The sequence below is a fragment of the Terrapene carolina genome, unplaced genomic scaffold (genome assembly GCF_002925995.2).
Source record: "Terrapene carolina triunguis isolate 2854851 unplaced genomic scaffold, T_m_triunguis-2.0 Scaffold96, whole genome shotgun sequence".
NCBI lineage: Eukaryota > Metazoa > Chordata > Testudines > Emydidae > Terrapene > Terrapene triunguis.
The window spans coordinates 30,477,222-30,497,151 of NW_020664447.1; the positions used below are offsets into that span (position 1 = coordinate 30,477,222).

Consider the following 19,930-nt stretch of genomic DNA (forward strand, 5'->3'; position numbering starts at 1 on the left):
CCCCCCCCCCCCCCCCCCCCCCCCCCCCCCCCCCCCGCCCCCAAAGCTACATCCCACATTCCTACTGAGTGGAAGGGAGGCTCAGCCACTCTCTTTGCTGCTGAACCTCAAATAGGCCTATCCAGGGATCCATGTATTGGGAGGGGGTAAACACAAGATTGGCAGAACACCTCCTCCTCCTTTTAGCCCCGCAGAGCTTACCAGAAAAGATGCAGACTACCCTGCATTGTATTTTCCGTGGAGAACACCAAAGTGTTCAAGGATTGTACCTGCTAATGTGATTCCAATGTAACTGTGCTGCCAGGAAGCTGGGAGACAGACCTGGTGCGGTGGGAGGGACCGGGGATTCCCGTGGATGGTCCACCCCTCTCACATCAGGCACCCTCTGCTAGACAATTTTTAATGCCACAAATTGCCAATTTCCACTTATGGCCCTGCTCCAATGGCTGTGTTCTGGTATAAAAATGATTTGGATCGTGGTAGTGCCCAGAGGCCTCAGCCTGGATCATGGCCCCATTGGGCTGAGTGCTGCACAGGCACACACAAAGACATGTTCCCTGCCCATCAGAATTTACAGTTTTGGAACACTAGCTACATCTGAAGGGGAGACCATCAAAATATAGACAACTTGTATGTGTTCAAATCAAAATCAGTCTCAGCTGTTCTTAAGAGCCCCTCAGCATAGCCTTCGTGAACTGGCTAGCAGTCCTAGTAAGCTGTGCAATGGAGATTTTGGCAATTGCTTTATGTCTAATTCTCTCTGGAGTTGTGATGGGGAGTGGTTCACTGCAAGACTGACGCCTTTACAAATTAAATGAATTTCTGGCCGTACTGAGAATTTTACCATGCATAAAGCTGTCTGACTGCTCTAGCCATAGAAGCTCCTCACTAGTGTTCAGTTCATCCAACTCTTTTCAGTTCTTCTCTCAAGTCCTTTTCTCTTTCTTCCTTCCTTGTTTTCCTCTGTGTGTCTGTGTATTGCACAGTGTGTTTTTACTGTCACTAAGGCACATTTTCAGACCCCTCCTCCTGTGGTGATGGACACCTTGAAGGTCCCTATGATGGGACTGGCCTTTTCACATCAAGTGAGTTCACAATAGAATACAGTATCTATGGCCTGATAGTACTTTAAAAATGCAGGACGGTACAAGTTTGACTATCCAGAGTGTACATTGGGAAATAAATCTGTTTGATGCTTCCTTATGCTGAAGAAGCTGCTCAGCCCAAAATGGGATGGGCTTTTTATTCTGGTTAGATCTGTTTGCAATGTCTGTGATTCTTTCTATAGCAGGGTTTGGTTTTTTTGTTTGTTCAAACCGGTGCTCTAGTGCTCTTTAAACTAAAAACGACTTGCTGCGTAGCACTGAGCAGCAGCCCTATAGGAAGCAACCAATGCATGCAGTTTGAGAGGTCAAGGGGGGGAGGGTGTCTTGTCAAGGTTTCAAGGGATCTTGACTGCAGTGGGTAGAAGAAATTTAATTTATCAAAGTGCACAGTGCTTTGTTGGCTGGCAGGGGCTTGGGAAAGAAGCAGCATTCCTCACCTCTGCAGAGAGGGAGGCCCAGCATACCTCCTGTGATACCAGCGACCACCTCGCAGACACAAGGCTTCTTATTGACAGGCTATAGAGGAGCTTTATGCAGCTCTTCTTGAGAAGTAGGCAGGGAGTAAAGAAAAGGGGAGGGGTGGCAAAGGTCTTAGACTTAGAGGGTCTTGGAGGGCAAAAATGAATTGAATGCCCCATCTTGACAGTGTGCTTTGAAGCATTTCAATGTAAACATCTGGGGTAAAAGCCTGACCCCTCTGAAGTCAATGGGAGATTGGCCACTAGCTTCAATGGAGACAGGATTTCACCTGTGGTTGTCTAGGGCTCAGATCCTAAAAGGTATTTAGGTCCTAACTCCCACTGAAATCAATCAGAGTTAGGTACCTAAATATCTTTGAGGATCTTGGCCTCGTTCTCTTCCCCAGTCAGGATGTTTGCTTGTTACTCACGTGTTCCGATTGCAGGAACTTAGAGACCATCATCTGTTACCCATATGACACAACAGGCATCAGTGGATAGTGCTTGAAGTGTTCTCTCATGAGTAGCCTCTGGCTCTGGAACCTGTACCTCCTGTAACGTGGCGCTTGTTCCAAGAGTGTTAAAGTTGAGACACTGTTAACTTGAAAAAATCCCACCACTCTGTCTGAAAATGTTTGATCTCTGGTTATTACAAGCAACACCTAAGAGGACTAGAAAAATGTCTATTCTCTACTCTTGTTTGTTTATTTTGTGCTTCTCACAGCACTTTGTGTAGTCAGTTTCTATGTCTCCCCTGACTAGTCAGGTAGGTTTCTCCTGTAGGTCTGGATCTTTCACACAGCAACAGGGGAGAGAATCATTTTTATAGAATAGGAACATTTTTATTATAAAATCACACACATTGCTGGGGGTCTGAGTGGCAGGTGCAGGGCTGAGGTTACTTTTAACTTCACTTTTAAAAATGAATTGAATTTCAAGTTGACAGTGTCCGGTGAAGAGAGACTGGCTGTCTTAATTCACAGTAAATCACAGTGTAGTGATGGGAAGGGATGTCTGCATGAGTTGGGGGACTTTTTAAATAAAGAGAATGTTGGGCCAGTGCAATGGGGAATGGCCCCTAGAGTTCCCTGAGGGATTGGGGACTCTCTGGGGAGCAGAAAGCCCTATGAAAGTCGGAGTACCATCAGATGATACTCCTAGCAAAATAAGAGTTCTTGAGACTGGGCCAGCCTGGTTTGTGAGAAGAGACCACTCCATCCAGCTTAACCCAGACTCTAGAAGGAGCCCAGCCTGATATCTGTGGGCAGCCTTAAATTGTCAGGCCCCACCTCAAAAATGTCAGCACTCTGAGTACTGATTTACTTGGGGATTCAGTGTTGTAGCCATGTCAGTCCCTGGGTGGGTGAGGTAATATCTTCTATTGAACCCACTTCTGTAGATGAGAGAGACAAGCTTTCAGGCTACCTCTTGTGGCTCCTCTTCAGCTCTGGGAAAGGTACTGAGGGCTGGTCTACACTGGGAACTTATATCGGCATTAGCTACATCTCCTGTGGTGTGAAAAATCCACATCCCTGAGTGATGTAATTAAGCTGAGTTACCCCCAGTGTAGACAGTTCTAGGTTGATGGAGGTGGAGCACCTACACCAGTGGAAGAACCCTTCATGTCCTGGGGGTCGGGTCTTGTGACCGTTTTGTGAAAAGTGTTCATCCATGAGTGATATGGTGTTTTTAGTCTTTTATCGTTTTTCTGTGTGAATTCAGTTAAGAGCGTAGTGAGTGTCTGATTTCACCCCCACAGTTGTTATTAGGGCATTTAGTGCACCAGATGTGATAGGCATGTGTCAGACCCACCCATCATAGATTTCCACCACAATTTCTACAACCACCACCCATCTATCAAACTCTCTCTAGAACACTCCCGCACCGGCATCAACTTTCTGGACACCACGATTAGCTTCAGTAATGGCATTCAACAGACAACTATATACAAGAAACTCCTGGATCACCCTACTTACCTTCACAGATCCAGTAACCACCCAAACACACCAAGAAATCTGTTATCTACAGCCTGGCCCTCAGATACCACAGAATATGCTCTGAGAAGAAAGTCCAGGATACACACCTTCACCAGATAAGGACACTCCACCAGAAAAATAGAATTCCACATCATGGAATGGGCCACTCAAATACCCTAAGAGAACCTGCTTCAATTTGGGGGGGGGGGGGAACCCTCCGACCACACACCTTTAGTTGTCACCTACCACCCCACACTGGAACCAATATGGGGTATCATTAAACAATTACAACCCATACTTGATGGGGACCACCTCCTGAAAGAAATCTTTCCCCAGCCCCCTCTTCTGGCCTTCAAACAACCTCCCAACCTCACTATCCAAAGCAAGCATCCCAGAGACTAGGATCCACCAACTCAAAGCAGCACCAGACCCTGCCATAACATATGCAAAACTGGCGGACATATCTCCACACCTTTCAAAATCCATGGGTCCTGCACATGCCTATCACAATATGTGATATATCTCATCCAGTGCATTAAATGCCCCAATAAAAACTATATGGGTGAAACCAGGCAATCACTATGCTCTCAAATGAACTTGTATAGGAAAAGGTTAGAAGACAAAAATACCCTATCATGAGTGGGTGCACACTTTTCACAAAGTGATCGCTCTATATCTGACCTCTCATCCTCGTCCTCAAAGAAAACCTTCAAAAGACGAGCCTGGGAGCTTAAATTCATAACTTTGCTAGACTCTAAAAATCATGGTCTTAAAAAAAAAACACTGGATTTATGGCTTATTACAACAATCTGTAACCCTTTGCCCTCCCCTTTTCATCCTGTGACTACATGGAGTTAGCAAGCCACTTCTCCTGAAATGTTCCCTTAGAATATGTGTTAATTACTTATGCTAAACAATCTCTTCCACCTTGTATTTAGCTGTGACACTGAGAACCTTTCCCAGACCTGAAGAAGAGCTCTGTTTAAGCTTGAAAGCTTGTATATCTTTTACCAACAGAAATTGGTCCAATAAAAGATATTACCTCACCCACCTTGTCTCAATTGAGGATATCATGTGATACATGGCTCCTAACAGAGTGCTGCTTCTGAGGTCAGAAGAACAAATGGGATTCCTATTGATCCCACTAGCTGTGTTTCTAATTAGGATCAAGTGATTGAGAAGAGGTGGCTGAAGATGGGGAGCATCTCCTGATGCTCATCCTTCTGGTTGGGTTTGGGATACTGGGAGGAAATCTTGTGGGGCTTAGCTTGCTGGTTTTCTTTTTAGCTAGCAAGATTGAGGGCCTGTATGTCCTATGGCCAAGGTTTGTTTCCTTTGATTAGGTGGGGGGTGTCCTTCATTCCTGCTACATTCCCCTGTGTTTGCAGTAAGTATGCTGAGAGCTTGAATCCCTGATGAGGAAGTGGCTTTAAAATGCCAGTGTTTATATGGGCTTTTCAATGAGTTTTGAAGTGGTTGCACTGGTCCTTTCTCCAGTATGTGATGCAAGAGCTGTCATGCAGGCTTTCTCTACATTATCTCTCCCATTCAAACCAGGCTTGTTTTAAGGCCAAATCTTTATCCTCTTTCTGTTACAAGGCTGATTTGTTTTAAAATAGATAAATTAAATCAAACCTTTGGCGTTGGTTCCCATATAAATCTTTGAGGCACTCTGCTAGCCCAGAGCCATGCATGTACTGTGCCTCTGTGACATCTCCTGTTCTTTCTCCAGTGATTCTGATAACTATTCAGACTGTGGGGGCTTTCCCTCTCCCCTTTCCCTCTCCTCTCTCTTTGCCCCTCTTTGTATTTTTTCTCTTGTTTCTTAGCTTTCCAGCTCTCGTCTTTCCTATCAGCCTGCTGCCCTGGGAGTTGGATCAGCTGACATGGGGTATCCAGTAATCTTTGCTGGTGGTTTGAATGCTGCACATCCTCATCAGGTACTCTTAAGAGGTTGGGAGAATGAATGTGGCTTGCACCACAGCCACTAAGCGTCACACAGCTAAGACATCCCTTAAAACCATTGCATGCCTCTGTATGCAGCTAGGTCAAGACTGCAAAGGATCTAAAGTAATTAAAAAAACATGGTGCTAGCAAATAAGCCAGGAAGTAGCTCTACTGTTGGAATCACCTGAAGTGGGACTTTAATGAAGGTGTTTTCCACTGGGTAGAATGGAGACATTGCACTGAGAACAGGGTAAGGCCAGGGATAAGTCTGGAGAAATGACACTGAATCAGCATCAGAGAGAATTAGGAAGGAAGCGATATATGAATTCTCTCATTGGGAAAGTCCCCTCCCACATGACTTCCCGTCTCTTGCTCCCTGTCAGAAAGTCACTGCTATGTTCTAGCAGGAGTGTAGTCAGAGCATATCATGGAGAGCCAAAAAGAACTTATTCCTGGCATTAGAGAATCCACTCTAGTGCTGTAGTGTGTTGCTGTATCAGTCTTGAGATTGCTAACTTGATCATTCCTTTCTACCTTAGTTGATTGTTCCAGGGAAGGAGGGTGGGGTGCCCCCAGTTCCTAGCCAGCCAGCACATGGCACTCAGGCTGACCATGAGAGGATGGTAATGTGCACCCCTTTGGATGGAGCCCTCTACTCAGCAGCTACTCCTTCCAGTAGGTAGGTCTTAGTAAGTGGTGCAGCACTTCTAATCGTTCATCTGTGAGTGTATAAAGTTGAATCAAATTTAAAACTGACTTTTCTTTTGAGCATTTGAATGGCAGTTCTTTTAAATTTATCAATAACACTAGATTGCTCTGCCTTAAAAAAGCCGGGAGCTCTCAGTCTGAGCAGAGAGAAGCTGAAAAACGCCTCAAACAAAGATCTAGTCTATCTGCTTATACTTTGTGGCCCTCGTAGTCTCTGAGCACCTTGTGTCATTTCAATACCAAAACACTACTTCTGGATTATTTGTCTGATCCATGAACAGCAAGTTGAGGTGGCTTCAATAGTAAATTTTACCCTCCCAAAAAGGCTTCATGTGAATTGTCGTAAAGCATCAGTAATAGAAAACAGCTATTTAACTGTTCTATCAAGAAACCTTGGGGGCAAGAGTCCTTGTCTAACAGGAAACAATGCAACTTTAAACTCCAAATTGCATGAAATCCTAACCTCCCTCTCAGCCAGTTAGAGCTTCCTGTTTGTTTTTCCAGATCTTTGTCCCCTGTGGTTCCATCTTCTCTTGTGGCCACGGGATAATTGCCATAGAAAACATCTTAACCAACTTGGTTTTCTACTCAATAAACTCCTGTTTATGTTATAGTAGCACTAATGCACTGGCCTGTGCTCCTTGACTAACCAGTCGTTATCAAATGGCTAACGCCTGCCGGACGACTGAGGACCAGATTCTTAGAGCTGCTGAATACTTCTGAAAATCAGGTTTTGAGACTATAATTAGTAACCACCCAGTGAAAATTAACCAGATTAGCACTAGCTGCTGTGATATTGGACTACTCTGGCTTCATGGGGCCTGGGAAGGAGCATGGGGTTCAGATTCCCGACCCTGTCTCCTGACAGGGAAGATATCCAAGAATTCTGTGTTCCTGAAAGAGTGATAGTGATTGGCAAGAGCTGCTCGAGCTTCCTTGCCATTTCTCAAATTAACCCTCTCCTCCCACGCAGCTCTTCTGAACAGCCTTTCTTCAGGACTGGCTGAGGTTTTCTGCCCTACTGATGGGGGGTGGTTCCCTCGCAGAGCCAAGCAGAAAGCTGCTGCACGACCTTGCAGTCTCTATTGCAGTGGTCACCAACTGGTCGATCCTAGAGGATTTCCCAGTCGATTGTGATCTCTGGTGGCGCAGTGGGGCTGCCCAGGCCCCACACCACTCCTGGAAGTGGCCAGCGCACCCCCAGGAGCGGGGCGGGGGGGCGGGGGGTCTCCCTCCGCGTGCTGCTCCTGCCCGCAAGCACCGCCCCCGTAGCTCCCATTGGCCGGGAACGGGGAGCTGCATGGAGCCATGTGCCGCCCGCCTCCTCCCAGAGGCCGCAGGGGCATGTTGGCCATTTCCGGGAGCGGAGTGGGGCCAGGGTACGAAGGGAACCTGCCTTAGCCTCGCTGCGCTGCTGACCAGGAGCTGCCGGAGGTTAATGTTGCCCGGCAGGAGGCCGTACCCCAGCCCTGAGCCCCCTCCTGGAGCCAGCACCCCATACCCCCTCCTGCACCCCAACCCCTAGCCCTGACCCGCCTCCCAGAGCCAGCACCTCACCCCCTCCTGCACCCCAACACTCTGCCCTAGCCCGGAGCCCCCTCCTGCACCCAAACTCCCTCCCAGAGCTTGTACCCCTCACCCCCTCCTGCACCCCAACACTCTGCCCCAGCCCAGAGCCCCCTCCCACACTGTGAACCCCTCGGCCCCAGCCCAGAGCCCACACCCCCTCCCAAATTGCAACCCCCTACCCCAGCCCGGAGAAAGTGAGTGAGGGTGGGGGAGAGCGAGTGAGTGGGGTGGGACTTTGGGGAAGGGACAGGACCTCGGGGAAGGGGCGGGGTAGATCCTGGGTTGCCCTTAAATTCAAAAAGTGATCTTGGGCATAAAAAGGTTGGAGACCACTGCTCTATTGCATACTGATGGCTGAAGGGTAAGACTCTGTCTGACAAGAACAGAGATGCTTCTCCCAGCATTAGGAGAAGGCATAAAAAAAAAAAAAAAAAACAAGGGGATCTTGACAAAAGAATGTGGTTTTGTCTAAATTATTTATGTGCAATGAGCCATCAACCCTTCTCCCCCAGTGAGGACACGGAAACCGTATCAAACAGCAGCGAAGGGAAGAGTGGATCCCCACACGATCTCTTGGAGACCATCTTTGTCCGGAAGGTGGGGGCTTTTGTCAACAAACCCATTAATCAGGTAACTTGCAGTGATCATTCTGAGGTGGACTCATGATGCACTTTTCTTCATGCCACTGTTCCTCTTTTCCACTGCTGGACAGAGGGGGCCAGGCGCTGCATCACCAGGGCAGCCAGAGGAAATGGGAGGCCAGACTTTAGCAAGGACTGCAGGTCTCTGTATGTGGTGCTTTACTGTATGCTGGGCCCTGTAGGCTCTGTGGGCTACACCTGTGTATTAAAGGGGATGTTGACTGCAGTCTCTCCGATGTTATGCCCTCGAAGTGTAGCCCTTGGGTTCCAGTCAAGTTGCCAGTGTGACTTTGGTGGGGCAAAGTTTCAGATCCTGACATACAGCCTTGCAATGGGATGGTGCATGCTGCATATGCAGAGAATCTGACTGAAGTGCTGAGGTTCTAACCATTGAATCTCTCCAGGTGACCATGGCCAGCTTGGACATTCCTTTCGCCATGTTTGCTCCCAAGAATGTTGAGCTGGAGGATAATGACCCCATGGTAAGAACCCAACCCCCCGCAACCCCCGCGAGCCATCTGTGCGTGTCAAGTTTGAATCATGCAATGCAGATGTATCCTTCCTGGCCTTAGCTTTGCATGCACTTCTGACCAAAGAACTAGCTACTTGCATCAGCTTGGTTTCTAATAACATCCTCTATGCCCGAGTCTGGGCTTTCCAGAGATGGAAACAGCTACAGGTTTAGAGCCCCTGCTAGTCTGTGCTTACAGTCTGCATGCCCTTGTAATTGTCACTATGCTTCTTCCCATGCTGGCACAACACACAGATGGGCTCAGTAACAGGATCTGAAACTGATGGACTCTGGTTTCTTGGGCAGGTGAATCCTCCTGACTCCCCAGACGTTGAGTCTCCTCTACAGGGCAGCTTGCACTCAGAGGGCTCCAGTGGCAGCAGCACCGGGAACACACATGACGACTTTGTCATGGTTGACTTTGTAAGTCCATGCAGTCCTTTATCAGCCCAAGCTAGCACTTTCACAGAGCACCTGTATCTGGGGTGGGCTGCAGGTGTTGGTGTGATGCTGAATTAAAATAGATGAATTTCTCCAAACAAGGGCTCATTGTGCTCCCATATCAAGGACAGGGTCTCTGGGCATCCTTAAAAATGGTAAAGACATTGACATTCGTAAACCCACAACTTGGGATATTATTTCCTCCTCCTTTATCCACCATGGCCTGGGTTCAGGTTTTCAGGTTTTCCCTGTGTCCCATACACCTAAAGCAGAGTACAGATTGTAGGGAAATACTCTGCTTTAGGTGCTCATGAAGTCATCAGGGAAAGACTAATTCTGGTCATGGCAAGGGATATAGGTGATGCTGCTGTTCAATTATTTGACTTAGATTTATTGCTGTAATGTGGAGTTGTTTGCTGGTAGCCGATGGTGCCTCTGTCTGTGGCTAGAGCGAAGGGGGAAATCTGACAGAACTCTAAATGGGGATTAATGTTTGTATCTTTAATTCTAGAAACCAGCATTCTCAAAAGATGACATTCTCCCAATGGACTTGGGGACATTCTACCGCGAGTTTCAGAACCCCCCTCAGCTCAGCAGCCTCTCCATTGACATTGGGGCTCAGTCCATGGCAGAGGATCTGGTATGGGAAAACGGGATTTTGGTGTGTGGGGAACATACGTTCTCACAATGCTCTCCTCCTCCTAGCTCCCTGAACAAGCCAACATCCCATAAGAGAGCAGAGGCACCTACCAGAGGGGTCCCTTGTCAATCTGCTGAACATGCCTGTACATCTCGGAACCTGAAACCTTTGGAAGGAACCAGATGGGAGACCTTTTCAGTCTGATTCCTTCTCAGTGCATGTGTACAGCTGCCATGGAGAATATTAGATGAGTTGTTGGTTTGTGCTACATGTGTGTGGGACAGTATCCGTGTGCTGCATCAGGTATCCTCTTCCCAGAAGCCATTGCAGCTGCAGGACTCTTCCACTGTCCAAGACTATTCCCTACTGTAATAGTCTTGAACGTCCCCCCTCATTCCTGCATCTGCTAAGCTCAAGGCCATATGAACTAGGACCAGTCACAGCAAAGGAGTGATTTGGGAGGTCAGGTCTCTTCTAGAACAGTTTGATAAGGACTGGAAGAAGAGCATAACCCATCCTCTAAGGTTCTGGGGAGAAAACATACTGCCTTAACTCCAGCCCTGTCCCATCCTATCTGGTGTGTGAGACCTATTAGCCTGGAGCCTAAAGTTGGAGTAACCTGAAATGTGCCCTTTTTTTTTAACTGCACATGCTGCATTTGTGAGCGAGTCCTTTACTTCACCCTCCCATTAAATGACTGAGTCTCTGTGGCAGCTTTGAAACATCTGTTTCATCTCCCAGCTGAGTGCTGCTGCCTGTTACCTGGAGGGGCAAACGTGCCATAGTTCAAATCTGTAGGTGAACCCAAATCTAAGAACGGAATGCTGCCTCTGCCACATCTGGTTTAGTGGCACGCTGGATTTCATTGTGCAGTCCTCACTCAGAGAAAGCTCCCAATGAAGGCAGAGAGAATGTTGTTGGATGAATGCAGTATCCGGCCCATCAACTTTGTAACATGGTTTTGCCTGGGAAAACCATAATGCCTAATGATAACAGCTGAGTGACTTTATTCACACAGTTTGACAAAGTAATTGTGCTGCAGCTGCTGTAAGAATTGCAACAGTCCTGGTTATGGCACACCTGCTGCTTCTGTAGAAAAAACAAACTGGGCAAACTGCCCTTCTCAGGTTCATGTGCTGGATCCTGTCTGATATCCTGCTTCTGCTAGGAGTGGCACATGTATAAGGAGGGAGAGCACAAATCAGAGCAGAGACCTTTGGCCAGAGTTTACCATATACGTTTCCACTGTTTTATAGCTTCCTTTAGGCTGATGCACCTTCTGTGAGTGAGTCCTGATCTGAGTTTTTCTTTGCCTTCACAGGACTCGTTACCGGAGAAGCTGGCAGTCCATGAGAAAAACGTCAAAGAGTTTGATGCCTTTGTAGAGACTTTGCAGTAAAGCTGTTTTCTTATTGCAGCAGCAGTGTCCTTCTGGAGCACCTGGAGGAGGAAGCCCACAATGTCTGTCTGCCACTCTCACTTTTGTGTCCAATTTCCCCCCCTGCATCTTGTGGGCTTTGCCAGATCACCTCCTCAATACTGGGTACAGATTCAGCTGTCAGTCTCCCCTCAGCCAGGCCCCGGGATAGTTTTGGACCCCTTTTCCTACTGGCATTTTAGTACTTATCTATGACACTACAATAGGGACAAAAGAAATCAAGCTTTGTTGTTAGTAACCCAGTTCCCCTTCAGTCTTTGTTCTGTGTATGGAGGGGTTTTATGGAAAGCTGCCAGAAATGCTCCCTGCAAAGCCTCTTGCATCACAATTCCCCAAGATTTAGCTTCTGGGGCACAGACCATCTTTTCCTTGCATCTGCAATTGCACTGGAGTATAGACAGCCTTGGCTCAGAACAAAGGATCTATGCAGTGGCAGACTCAGCTGGCTTGAGTGCAGGACATCAGCTCTTAGAAATGGGGCATTTCATCCTGTCTTCAGTGAGCGCATGGACTGCAGAGCACAAGGGGATGAGGCAGACTTCCACCTCATGCACTATACTGTACGACACCTATAGATGTCTTCATTTTCTGCTCCCAAGCAACTGGGGCTTTGCACAGACTCTCTCTCTCTGGGGCCTTGTGCTGGGCCTGTCTGCCCGAATCACAGATGTGAAACTACAGAAGCTATGCGGAAGGGCTTTCCACATTTTCTTGAGTGTATGAAAACCACAATGCTAAGGTCCCAGAATGTGATTGTACTGGTGCATCTGCAAGTGGCACATTGGGAGTATGTTAAATTTGTAGTCGCTGCTCTTGAAATGCAGTTGTAAATATGAATAGGAATTCTATTTCTCCAGGGTTATGTAACTAGGAGTCTTAGTCCCTTTTCCCTGCAAACCTTGCTGCTTTATGGTTAATTTATAAGAAACAGGAAATATTTATTGCTTTTAAAGAAACCTATATTAAAAAAAGTTATGTTTTCACATACAAGTGCAGGTCATTCTGTCCTGTCACTGCAGACAGCAGTTGTGCCATGGAGCTCTGTCCCCTGACAATAGTCTGCCTTTGGTAGGGAAAATCCAAGATATTTATTTTCAGAGACACTTATTTACTCTAATACAGTGTTCTGTTCTGGGGACTTTCTTCCATGACACCCGTCTGGGCATTGATATAATAACACGCACGTGTTGGTGCAGCAGACTGGCAGGGACTTCCTGAAGAGCTACGTTCTGATAGGCTTGGGAAATGGACTTGTTCTGTTCCTCAGCCATTCGGGAGGTAGCTTGTTCACAGAAGCACACTTTAGGAAAGTTGATGGTACTCTTTTTAATCAGCTGGCTTATGATTAGCTAAAAGTTTATTTTTGTAATGAGCTAGCCATGAAGTAGTGATTGGCTGGCAGTGCTCTGTGTTTGATCTGGTTGTTGTGTGTCCTGTGTCTCACGTGAGGAAGGGAGAAGCTGTGTAATGGCACTAAGCAGGAACTCAGAGTAGGGCTTATGCAACTTTCTCCATCCTTCAGCCACCTGTAACTGGGCTGAGTAACTGAAGAGACTCCTGCAAGTCCCCCTTGCTATCCACGGACGATATTTCTATAGAGTGGTGGGAGTTCTCTGTACTCTGAGGATCCTTGCTAGTTTCCTTACTACTGGTGGAGTAACTAGCTTCTGGTCAAAAAAGGCTGGATGTGGCTTTCTCCAGAGCTCAGCACAATTCCTTAGGTTGAAAAGGAGGGTTGCTAGAGAATGACACAAGCCTTGGGTTACCCCGTGGCCTCTGCCGCCCTCCACCCTGTGCTGCTGCAAGAGCAAGGAATTGAGCTCAGGACCTGAACTGATTCCCAATATGGTAAGATGTTCTTTTGCTTTCCCAGCCCTTGAGTTGACAGGTGTTTGCTGTGCATGATCAGTGGCAGTGTTTTAGTGTATGCTCTAAAGCACCAGGTAGGGGTATTATAACTACTTGAAGCAGCAAACTCCCCCCTCCCAGGCCACCCCCCAATCCAACTAACTCCCATATCAAAAGAATCAATCCTTGTTTTGCAAGGAGTAATCCAATCTCTTCACCTGTCTGCACCAGTGCTAAAAGGCCTCCCAGTGAAATGGAATTGGAAATGCTGGAGGTGAAAATCCCACTATTCCTGTCAACTAATAACACTGACTTAGGGGGCTTCAAAGCACTTGACGAATACTCCCTACAACCTGCCTATGAGGGAGGTAAGTAAGCTGCATCCCCACAGTATAGCTGTGGAAACTAGACATGGGATCAGGTGATTTGTCCAAGGTCACACAGTGAGTAAATGGCAGAGTCAGCAATAGAACCCAGATCTCCTGATTTCCCCCCGCCCCCAATCAGTTGGTCATTCTCCGGAGTCTTGTAGTAAGTTGCATGTGGACATACTCTGGCACTCTGACCGTTAACTTGCAGGCTATGCCTGGGTGAGCTCTCCTGTCAAGTTATTTGTAGAGGTTAGTAAACTACTGGCATGCATTGTGCCTGCTAGGAAGAATAGAATAGACCTTCCTGGTGGTGATCCTTCCCTAGGCAGCACTGACTCTGTAGTTCCTCCTCTTCACACTGAACTGCTGTGGTATCCACAGAAGGCAAGCCATCATTCCTGTTTCTGTCTAGAAAGCCTCCAGGGCCTAGTGTCTGTGCTCAGTCATTTTCATGTGACTTTAACAAGATCGCAGCTCCTGCATCTCACAAAGCAGAACTTCTGTGTAGCAACCATGTTTGTTTAATGCCACCCAGTGGAAATCTGCCCTGGGTTGGTAGGGTATAGCTGGATAGCCACAGCAATAAAGGGTTTCTCTTGGGATGAGAGATGTGCTTATTCCTGGGCAATCCTGAGAGTTTTGACACCTCCATTCCAAAATCTAGGCGCTCAGCTCTGTCTAATCAATGCATTAGAAATGATTGGCCCAAAGCAGTTCTGCAAGAGGGACCTAGCTACTGATGCTGTGGCCTGCTGTAGAATTTGTTTAATGATGAATATTGTCATAATTTTAATAGCCATCTGCGGAGGCCTGTGCTATGTCAAGGCAGCTTGTACATAGCGGATGATCTACAAATGCTTTGGGTGCAGGGTACTAAATTGCATTGTTTTGGAAATAGTCTCCAAGGCACTTCATGTATTCAAAGAATTTCCAATAAATCTTTTATGTAAGCAACTCTGACCTGTTTGCCATGTTGATCCAATTCTTCTGTGAATTACTCTGCAGGTTCCAATGCCGGGACGTTCCCACCCTTATGGCTTTCCCTTCCAACAGCCAGATTTTAACTGCAGCCGTCGGTACAGCTGCAGGAAGGAGCAGGGTTAATGCCTACAAGCTGCTATTTTGGAAGGTGGAATGGGATGCAATGAGGAAAGTTATGGATAGAGCCCTGCAAATCCGCGGGTATCTGCTTTATATCCGTGGACCATTTCTGGGGATAGCAGCGCGGATGCGGATACAAATTTTGTATCTGCGCAGGGCTCTGACAGTAAGAGCCTGGTGAGCAGCTTAGAGGAACTGGCGCGGATCCTCCACCTGCCCTGGGCAGGGACACTGGGCCGGGGCTGGTTGGGCCCCATGCCCAGGGCAGGTGGAGGGTCCACCACGGCTCCTCACAGCTGCCAGTGCAGCTCTCTCCAACTCAGCTCCAGCCAGGGAAGGGGGTGGCTTGGAGCTGCAGCCCGGCCACAGTAAGGGCCAGGTGGGGAGCTGTGGTGGACACTCCACCTGCCCTGGGTGAGGGGCCCAAGCAGCCCCTGGGCAGCTCCACATGTCCCCCTTCCTCCTCCCCCCCGCCAGGCCAGTGTGGAGCCCAGCCGGGGAGCCGTGCAGATCCTCCACCTGCCTGCGGGGGGGGGGGGGGGTGGGTGGGTGTGTGTGTGTGTGGCGCGCCCCTGCTCCTCGCCCGGCCAAGGGCAGGTGGAGGATCCGCGACTCCATGTGGGCTCCCTACAGCTGCCCACTCGGCTCTCCCCTTGCGGGAAAGGGGAATGGGAATGCTTGGAGCCTCAGCCCGGCCCCCAGTGTAGAGCCCTGCAAATCCATGGATATCTGTGGATATCCGCAGATAATTTTTGCGGATCATAGCTCGGATGCTGTTCCTTGTTTCCTTGTTTGTGCAATGACACAGCATCCTGTCTTGTGCAGACTGCACTGTTCATTCGGCCAGCGTGAACAGAAACGTCCTGGTGCCAGCTTCATCCCATGTTGCACAACTCAGGGTAGAATAGGTGAACAGAAATCTAGAGCTAGAACCGGACAAAGGGCTGTTTGGAAGAGAGTCCTTATCTCTTAGCGGCATGCTTACACTTGAATGATGAATTCCCAGGCTGGGTATGGGCACAAAGATGTTATCTTGCTTCTCTAGCTGTGACTTCTCCATAAACAAAAGCTTGACTGGCAGCACTTTAAGTTTCAGCTGGGAGTAGAAAATCCAGCTGCGTTTAGCCTGCTTCCTCTATCACCACCAGCACCACAGATCCTGCCATCAGAGCAAAGCTGGCAATTGCATTCATGGTGTGCCAAGCAGAATAGCTTTGAGCATGTTGTTCTACACTGCTGTGGAGATTGCTCCATAGGCATGCCAGGGGCAGAAAACTCACGTTTCTCTCTGCTGGGAGTCTGACAAGCACAAGTTGAAATACAAGGTTTGTCGGCACACTGTTTGGTGCGAACAGCCCCTATCTGGGTATCTGTCTGCTTTCAAGGTCCTAGCCCAGCTAGTGCCACAATAACCATCATATCCCCAGAGAAATGTGGAGGTGCACCACCTGCAGGAATGGCCAGGAACCCAAATGGTATTTGAAAAACTCAAGAGGCCCCATTCAGTGCTTTGGGCAAATTCTCTCCTGTTCTGCTCAAGCACCACAAAACGTGATGAAACCTACTGGGCTTCCCCTGGTACAGAGACCCCCAGAGGGAGGCAGTGGTGCTGCCTCTTCCCCACCAATGTAGCCTCCAGCTAGTAGGGGCAGAAGCAGCCACAGCAGGAAACTTTGGACGTTCCCAGAACTTTCTACAGTTCTGACTGGACTTTGCCTGCCTGCCTTGTGCTGAGGGGCTGTTTGTTCCAACCCTCCCTCCCCATCCCTCAATCTCCTCACCTTGAATTCACACCACACCTGACTTGAGCCGTGTCACCATCCCTTCCACGTTAGCTGATTTCCTCTTTTCCTCCCTCCCCCACACACACATACACACCAAAAAAACCCCACAAAATAGGCATGGATCTAGCATGCTGTTTACTATCATATTGCTCACTCTGCTTGTGTTCTACCCCTCCCCCATGGGCTAGTGTATTTTGATTGCGAGCGCTTCAGGGCACAGACTGTCTACGACTGTTTGTAAGGGCCCCCTACTCTTCGTTGGCCCTTACGCAGTACTGTAATAAGTGTTTGTCGTACTCTGCCCAGGAGACCCAGTGACCTGAACACCAGCGGGTCCGGAAGTCGTGTTCCAATTGACAGGCTGCAATGTAACAAGAGCATGAAATGTTGCTGTCTTGCTGCCAGGCCAGCTCACAAGAACTGGGGCCTCACCTCCAAGGGGCTGTGCTAGCGTATAGTGTGCAGCTGGCCCTACATGGAGCCTTTCTGGGAGAAGACAGTTCTTGGGGAGTCTTTAAGGTGCCACCAGACTCCTTGTTGTTTTTGTAGATACAGACTAACACGGCTACCTCCTGATTCTTGGGGAGGAGGGGCCTGAATCTCACTGAGGGGACAGTTACCTTCTACATCAATGGAAATACCAGGGGTACAATCCCTTCAGCAGCCTTGACAAGGTTAGCAGGTGTGAGTGCTCCTGGGGGCAGTAGAGATGTAGGATGTTGTGTGTGGAACAGCGCCCCCTCTGCAGGTCAGGCCCCCTTCCACAGGTGCAAGGAGTGTGGAGGGTGGGTTCCCCTCCGAGTCCTTACAAGAGCTGTATTCCTAAGGCCCTTCAAGAGGCTCATCATGAGCTCCCGTGTATCAGCCAACTGTGAGGTTGCGTCCTATGGAGGGCCAAGGCTGGGGTTTTCTATCCCGTGCAGAGTGCTAAAGGAGAGGGGAGAGGACTGAGTGGGCATAACCCAAAGGTCCCCTGGATAAGAGTGTCGGCCTTGTAGCCGTCTCATGTTGGGAAGGTGACACACTGCTTCAGCCCCATCCCCCCCTTCCCTTACAGGTCAGGGGTCTGCTCTACATCATGGCCTGCTCCACTGCTGCTGGCCCTGAGATCGACCCTGGAGGCCAGAGTTGCCACCTGCAAGAAAGGTGCCTTTGTACTGTGTCCCTAAGCCTGGCCAGTGCGCTGCCTGGCTACACAGCTGCTGCCATAGGCTGGCCAGGGCAGCTCAAGCAGCAGAGGGTGAAGAAGCACAGACAACCACCTCAGGAGCCCATTCACCAGACTTCAGCTGCATGCCCCTGACACGTCACGTATCCCAAACCCTCCCAGGTGCTCAGTTCCTACCCTGTGCAGAAAGTCTCACTCCCCTCAAAGAACTGAGCAAAGAGGGCTGTTAAGAAGATTCTTCCCCTTGCTCGTATTTCTCTGGTTTGGGGATTCATGTAGTAATGTCAGACACCAGCAGGTGGTCGAGGGAACACATCACCAGACATCGGCAGTACCACGAAAGGAGCTGGAGCGCCGCTGAGAAGCAAAACTGGAGAGTATCTGAAATACCTCTCCGCTGGACTGTAGTTACTGAGGGACATGGTCTCCTACATGCTCAATTACTGGGGGATAATCTACTTACACTGATTGCTATATTTGCTTTCTACAACCAACTCTCTAGATAACTTTTCATGAGTGTACCCCAATATTTGGATGCTAAAATCTAAATTGTATTGCTAATTTATTCACCTAAATTTGGGTTGTTTCAGATTATGCACTATATGTATCTTCTGACTTTTAAACCAAACTTTTGATAAGCTAAGCACTATACCCAGATGCACAGACACTCTTTTCTTAACCTGTATATTATATAATTTTAACATTAGCTTTAATAAATTTGCTGCTGTCCTAGCTCCCGTCTGACCTGCCAGCTTAGGAGCAAAGATCCTTCCCTCTGAAATCGTAATGATCAGTTTGGGGGGGTTGGTTACTAAGCGCTGGAGCAAAAGAGTAGCCACACAGGTGGTAGAAGCGCCCTGTCCATGTGCTCACTGTTCTGGTCTGTTCTTTAGTGGTAAGGGAAGAACTTGGTGTGCGTAGCTAGTAACCAACCCCTCATGACAGTCATTAAGATTCCTGTGCGGTTGCCACTTCTGCCTTCTAGCACTGCCTGGAGGGGCTGACTCTCAACCAGCCTGAAATGGGGGCAGGCCCTGGAGCCTCTGTGCTTATAGCAAATTGTGTCTGTGAAAAGCACAGAACTTACTGTCCTGGCCTTTCAGGGCTGGATCCAAAGTGAACTTGGGTCACACGGTCAGCTGACCTCTCTAGCTTGGGGGATGTACCTGTCCAGAAAGGGAGTGGACCTGAGGGCCAGTGGTGAAGCTGTGACTCACCAAATGCTAAGGGGCTGGCGATTCAAACAGGAAGGTGTGCTGCACAGGGGGTGAATCTGTAAATGGCGAATGAGATGGGGTATTTCTAGATCCCTCCACTAGCCCTTGTTTAATCGCCCCCTTCCAAGGACAGCAGCACACGTAGTTCACTTTAGGCAAATTGGGCACATACTGTCCTGAGCTCCTCCGCTTTACAGGCTAGGCCCTACTGAGGTGAGAAGGGAAAAGAATCCAACTTCTGAGTAAGTGCAGCTGGATTATAAAGCCAATCCCCTTCCCTTCCTGCTCAGGTCCGGGAGGCCTGCAGGGAGGGAGTGCTCTAAGCCCTGGGCTGTTGGAATAAATGGGGGCTGCAGCAGCACTTTTTTTTTTTGGTAAGAGTGCTTAAGCCCGATTAGCTCTGTCACCAGGAAAGGGGGCCCAGCTCTGAGTCCCAAGTGGAGGAAGGCACATAACTACCTTTTGAGGCCCCATCTCTCTCCTTGATAATTCCTACTGGCTAGTTTAGGCAGTTCTCTGCACAGCCCTCTGGCTTTTGTGAATCCTGTTCTTAGGCACCGAACTCTCCCACTGCACAACATAGGGAATCTGGCGCCTAACCAGGATTTCAGGGGGCAGTAGGGTGCCTAAAGTTAGGTGTTGCAGTGCAGTGCCTGAGTCTCCTTTGTGGATCTAGCACCAAGTGGCCTAGCAGATGGCTCCTGCCCATTGAGTCTGGGAAGAGATGCTGTCCATAAGTGTGTGTACACTCCATGGAGAGGCACAAGGAGGATATACCATGCACAGCTCTGCCCCCTGCTCAGTTGTAGCTAGGTGAGTAACCAGCCATTCTGCTTTCTCTTGTAGATCAGCCCCAGAGGCTGCAGCTCAGAGAAATACACCATGCTCTGGGGCTGAGTTTTGGTTTTTATTGAAATACAAAAAGTGCAAACTGTGAAATACAAGATCGGTGCAGTGTAGAAGTCAATAAACATGGATGTGAATTAATGTCACAGTAAAAACCCCA

General features: G+C 48.6%; 1 protein-coding gene across 1 annotated transcript in view; it reads left to right on the forward strand.

Annotated features, from left to right (window-relative positions):
* ATG13 (autophagy related 13) overlaps window positions 1-14,599 on the forward strand; it is a 47,940-nt gene extending 33,341 nt beyond the window's left edge. The window contains exons 11-18 of the mRNA XM_024214890.3: window positions 987-1,085; window positions 5,370-5,480; window positions 6,027-6,166; window positions 8,277-8,394; window positions 8,810-8,887; window positions 9,223-9,339; window positions 9,869-9,997; window positions 11,319-14,599. Of these exons, the coding sequence (XP_024070658.1) occupies window positions 987-1,085; window positions 5,370-5,480; window positions 6,027-6,166; window positions 8,277-8,394; window positions 8,810-8,887; window positions 9,223-9,339; window positions 9,869-9,997; window positions 11,319-11,396 (870 nt within the window). The 3' untranslated portion in view covers window positions 11,397-14,599. The remainder of the gene's footprint in view (window positions 1-986; window positions 1,086-5,369; window positions 5,481-6,026; window positions 6,167-8,276; window positions 8,395-8,809; window positions 8,888-9,222; window positions 9,340-9,868; window positions 9,998-11,318) is intronic.
* The last annotated feature ends 5,331 nt before the right edge of the window (window positions 14,600-19,930 follow it).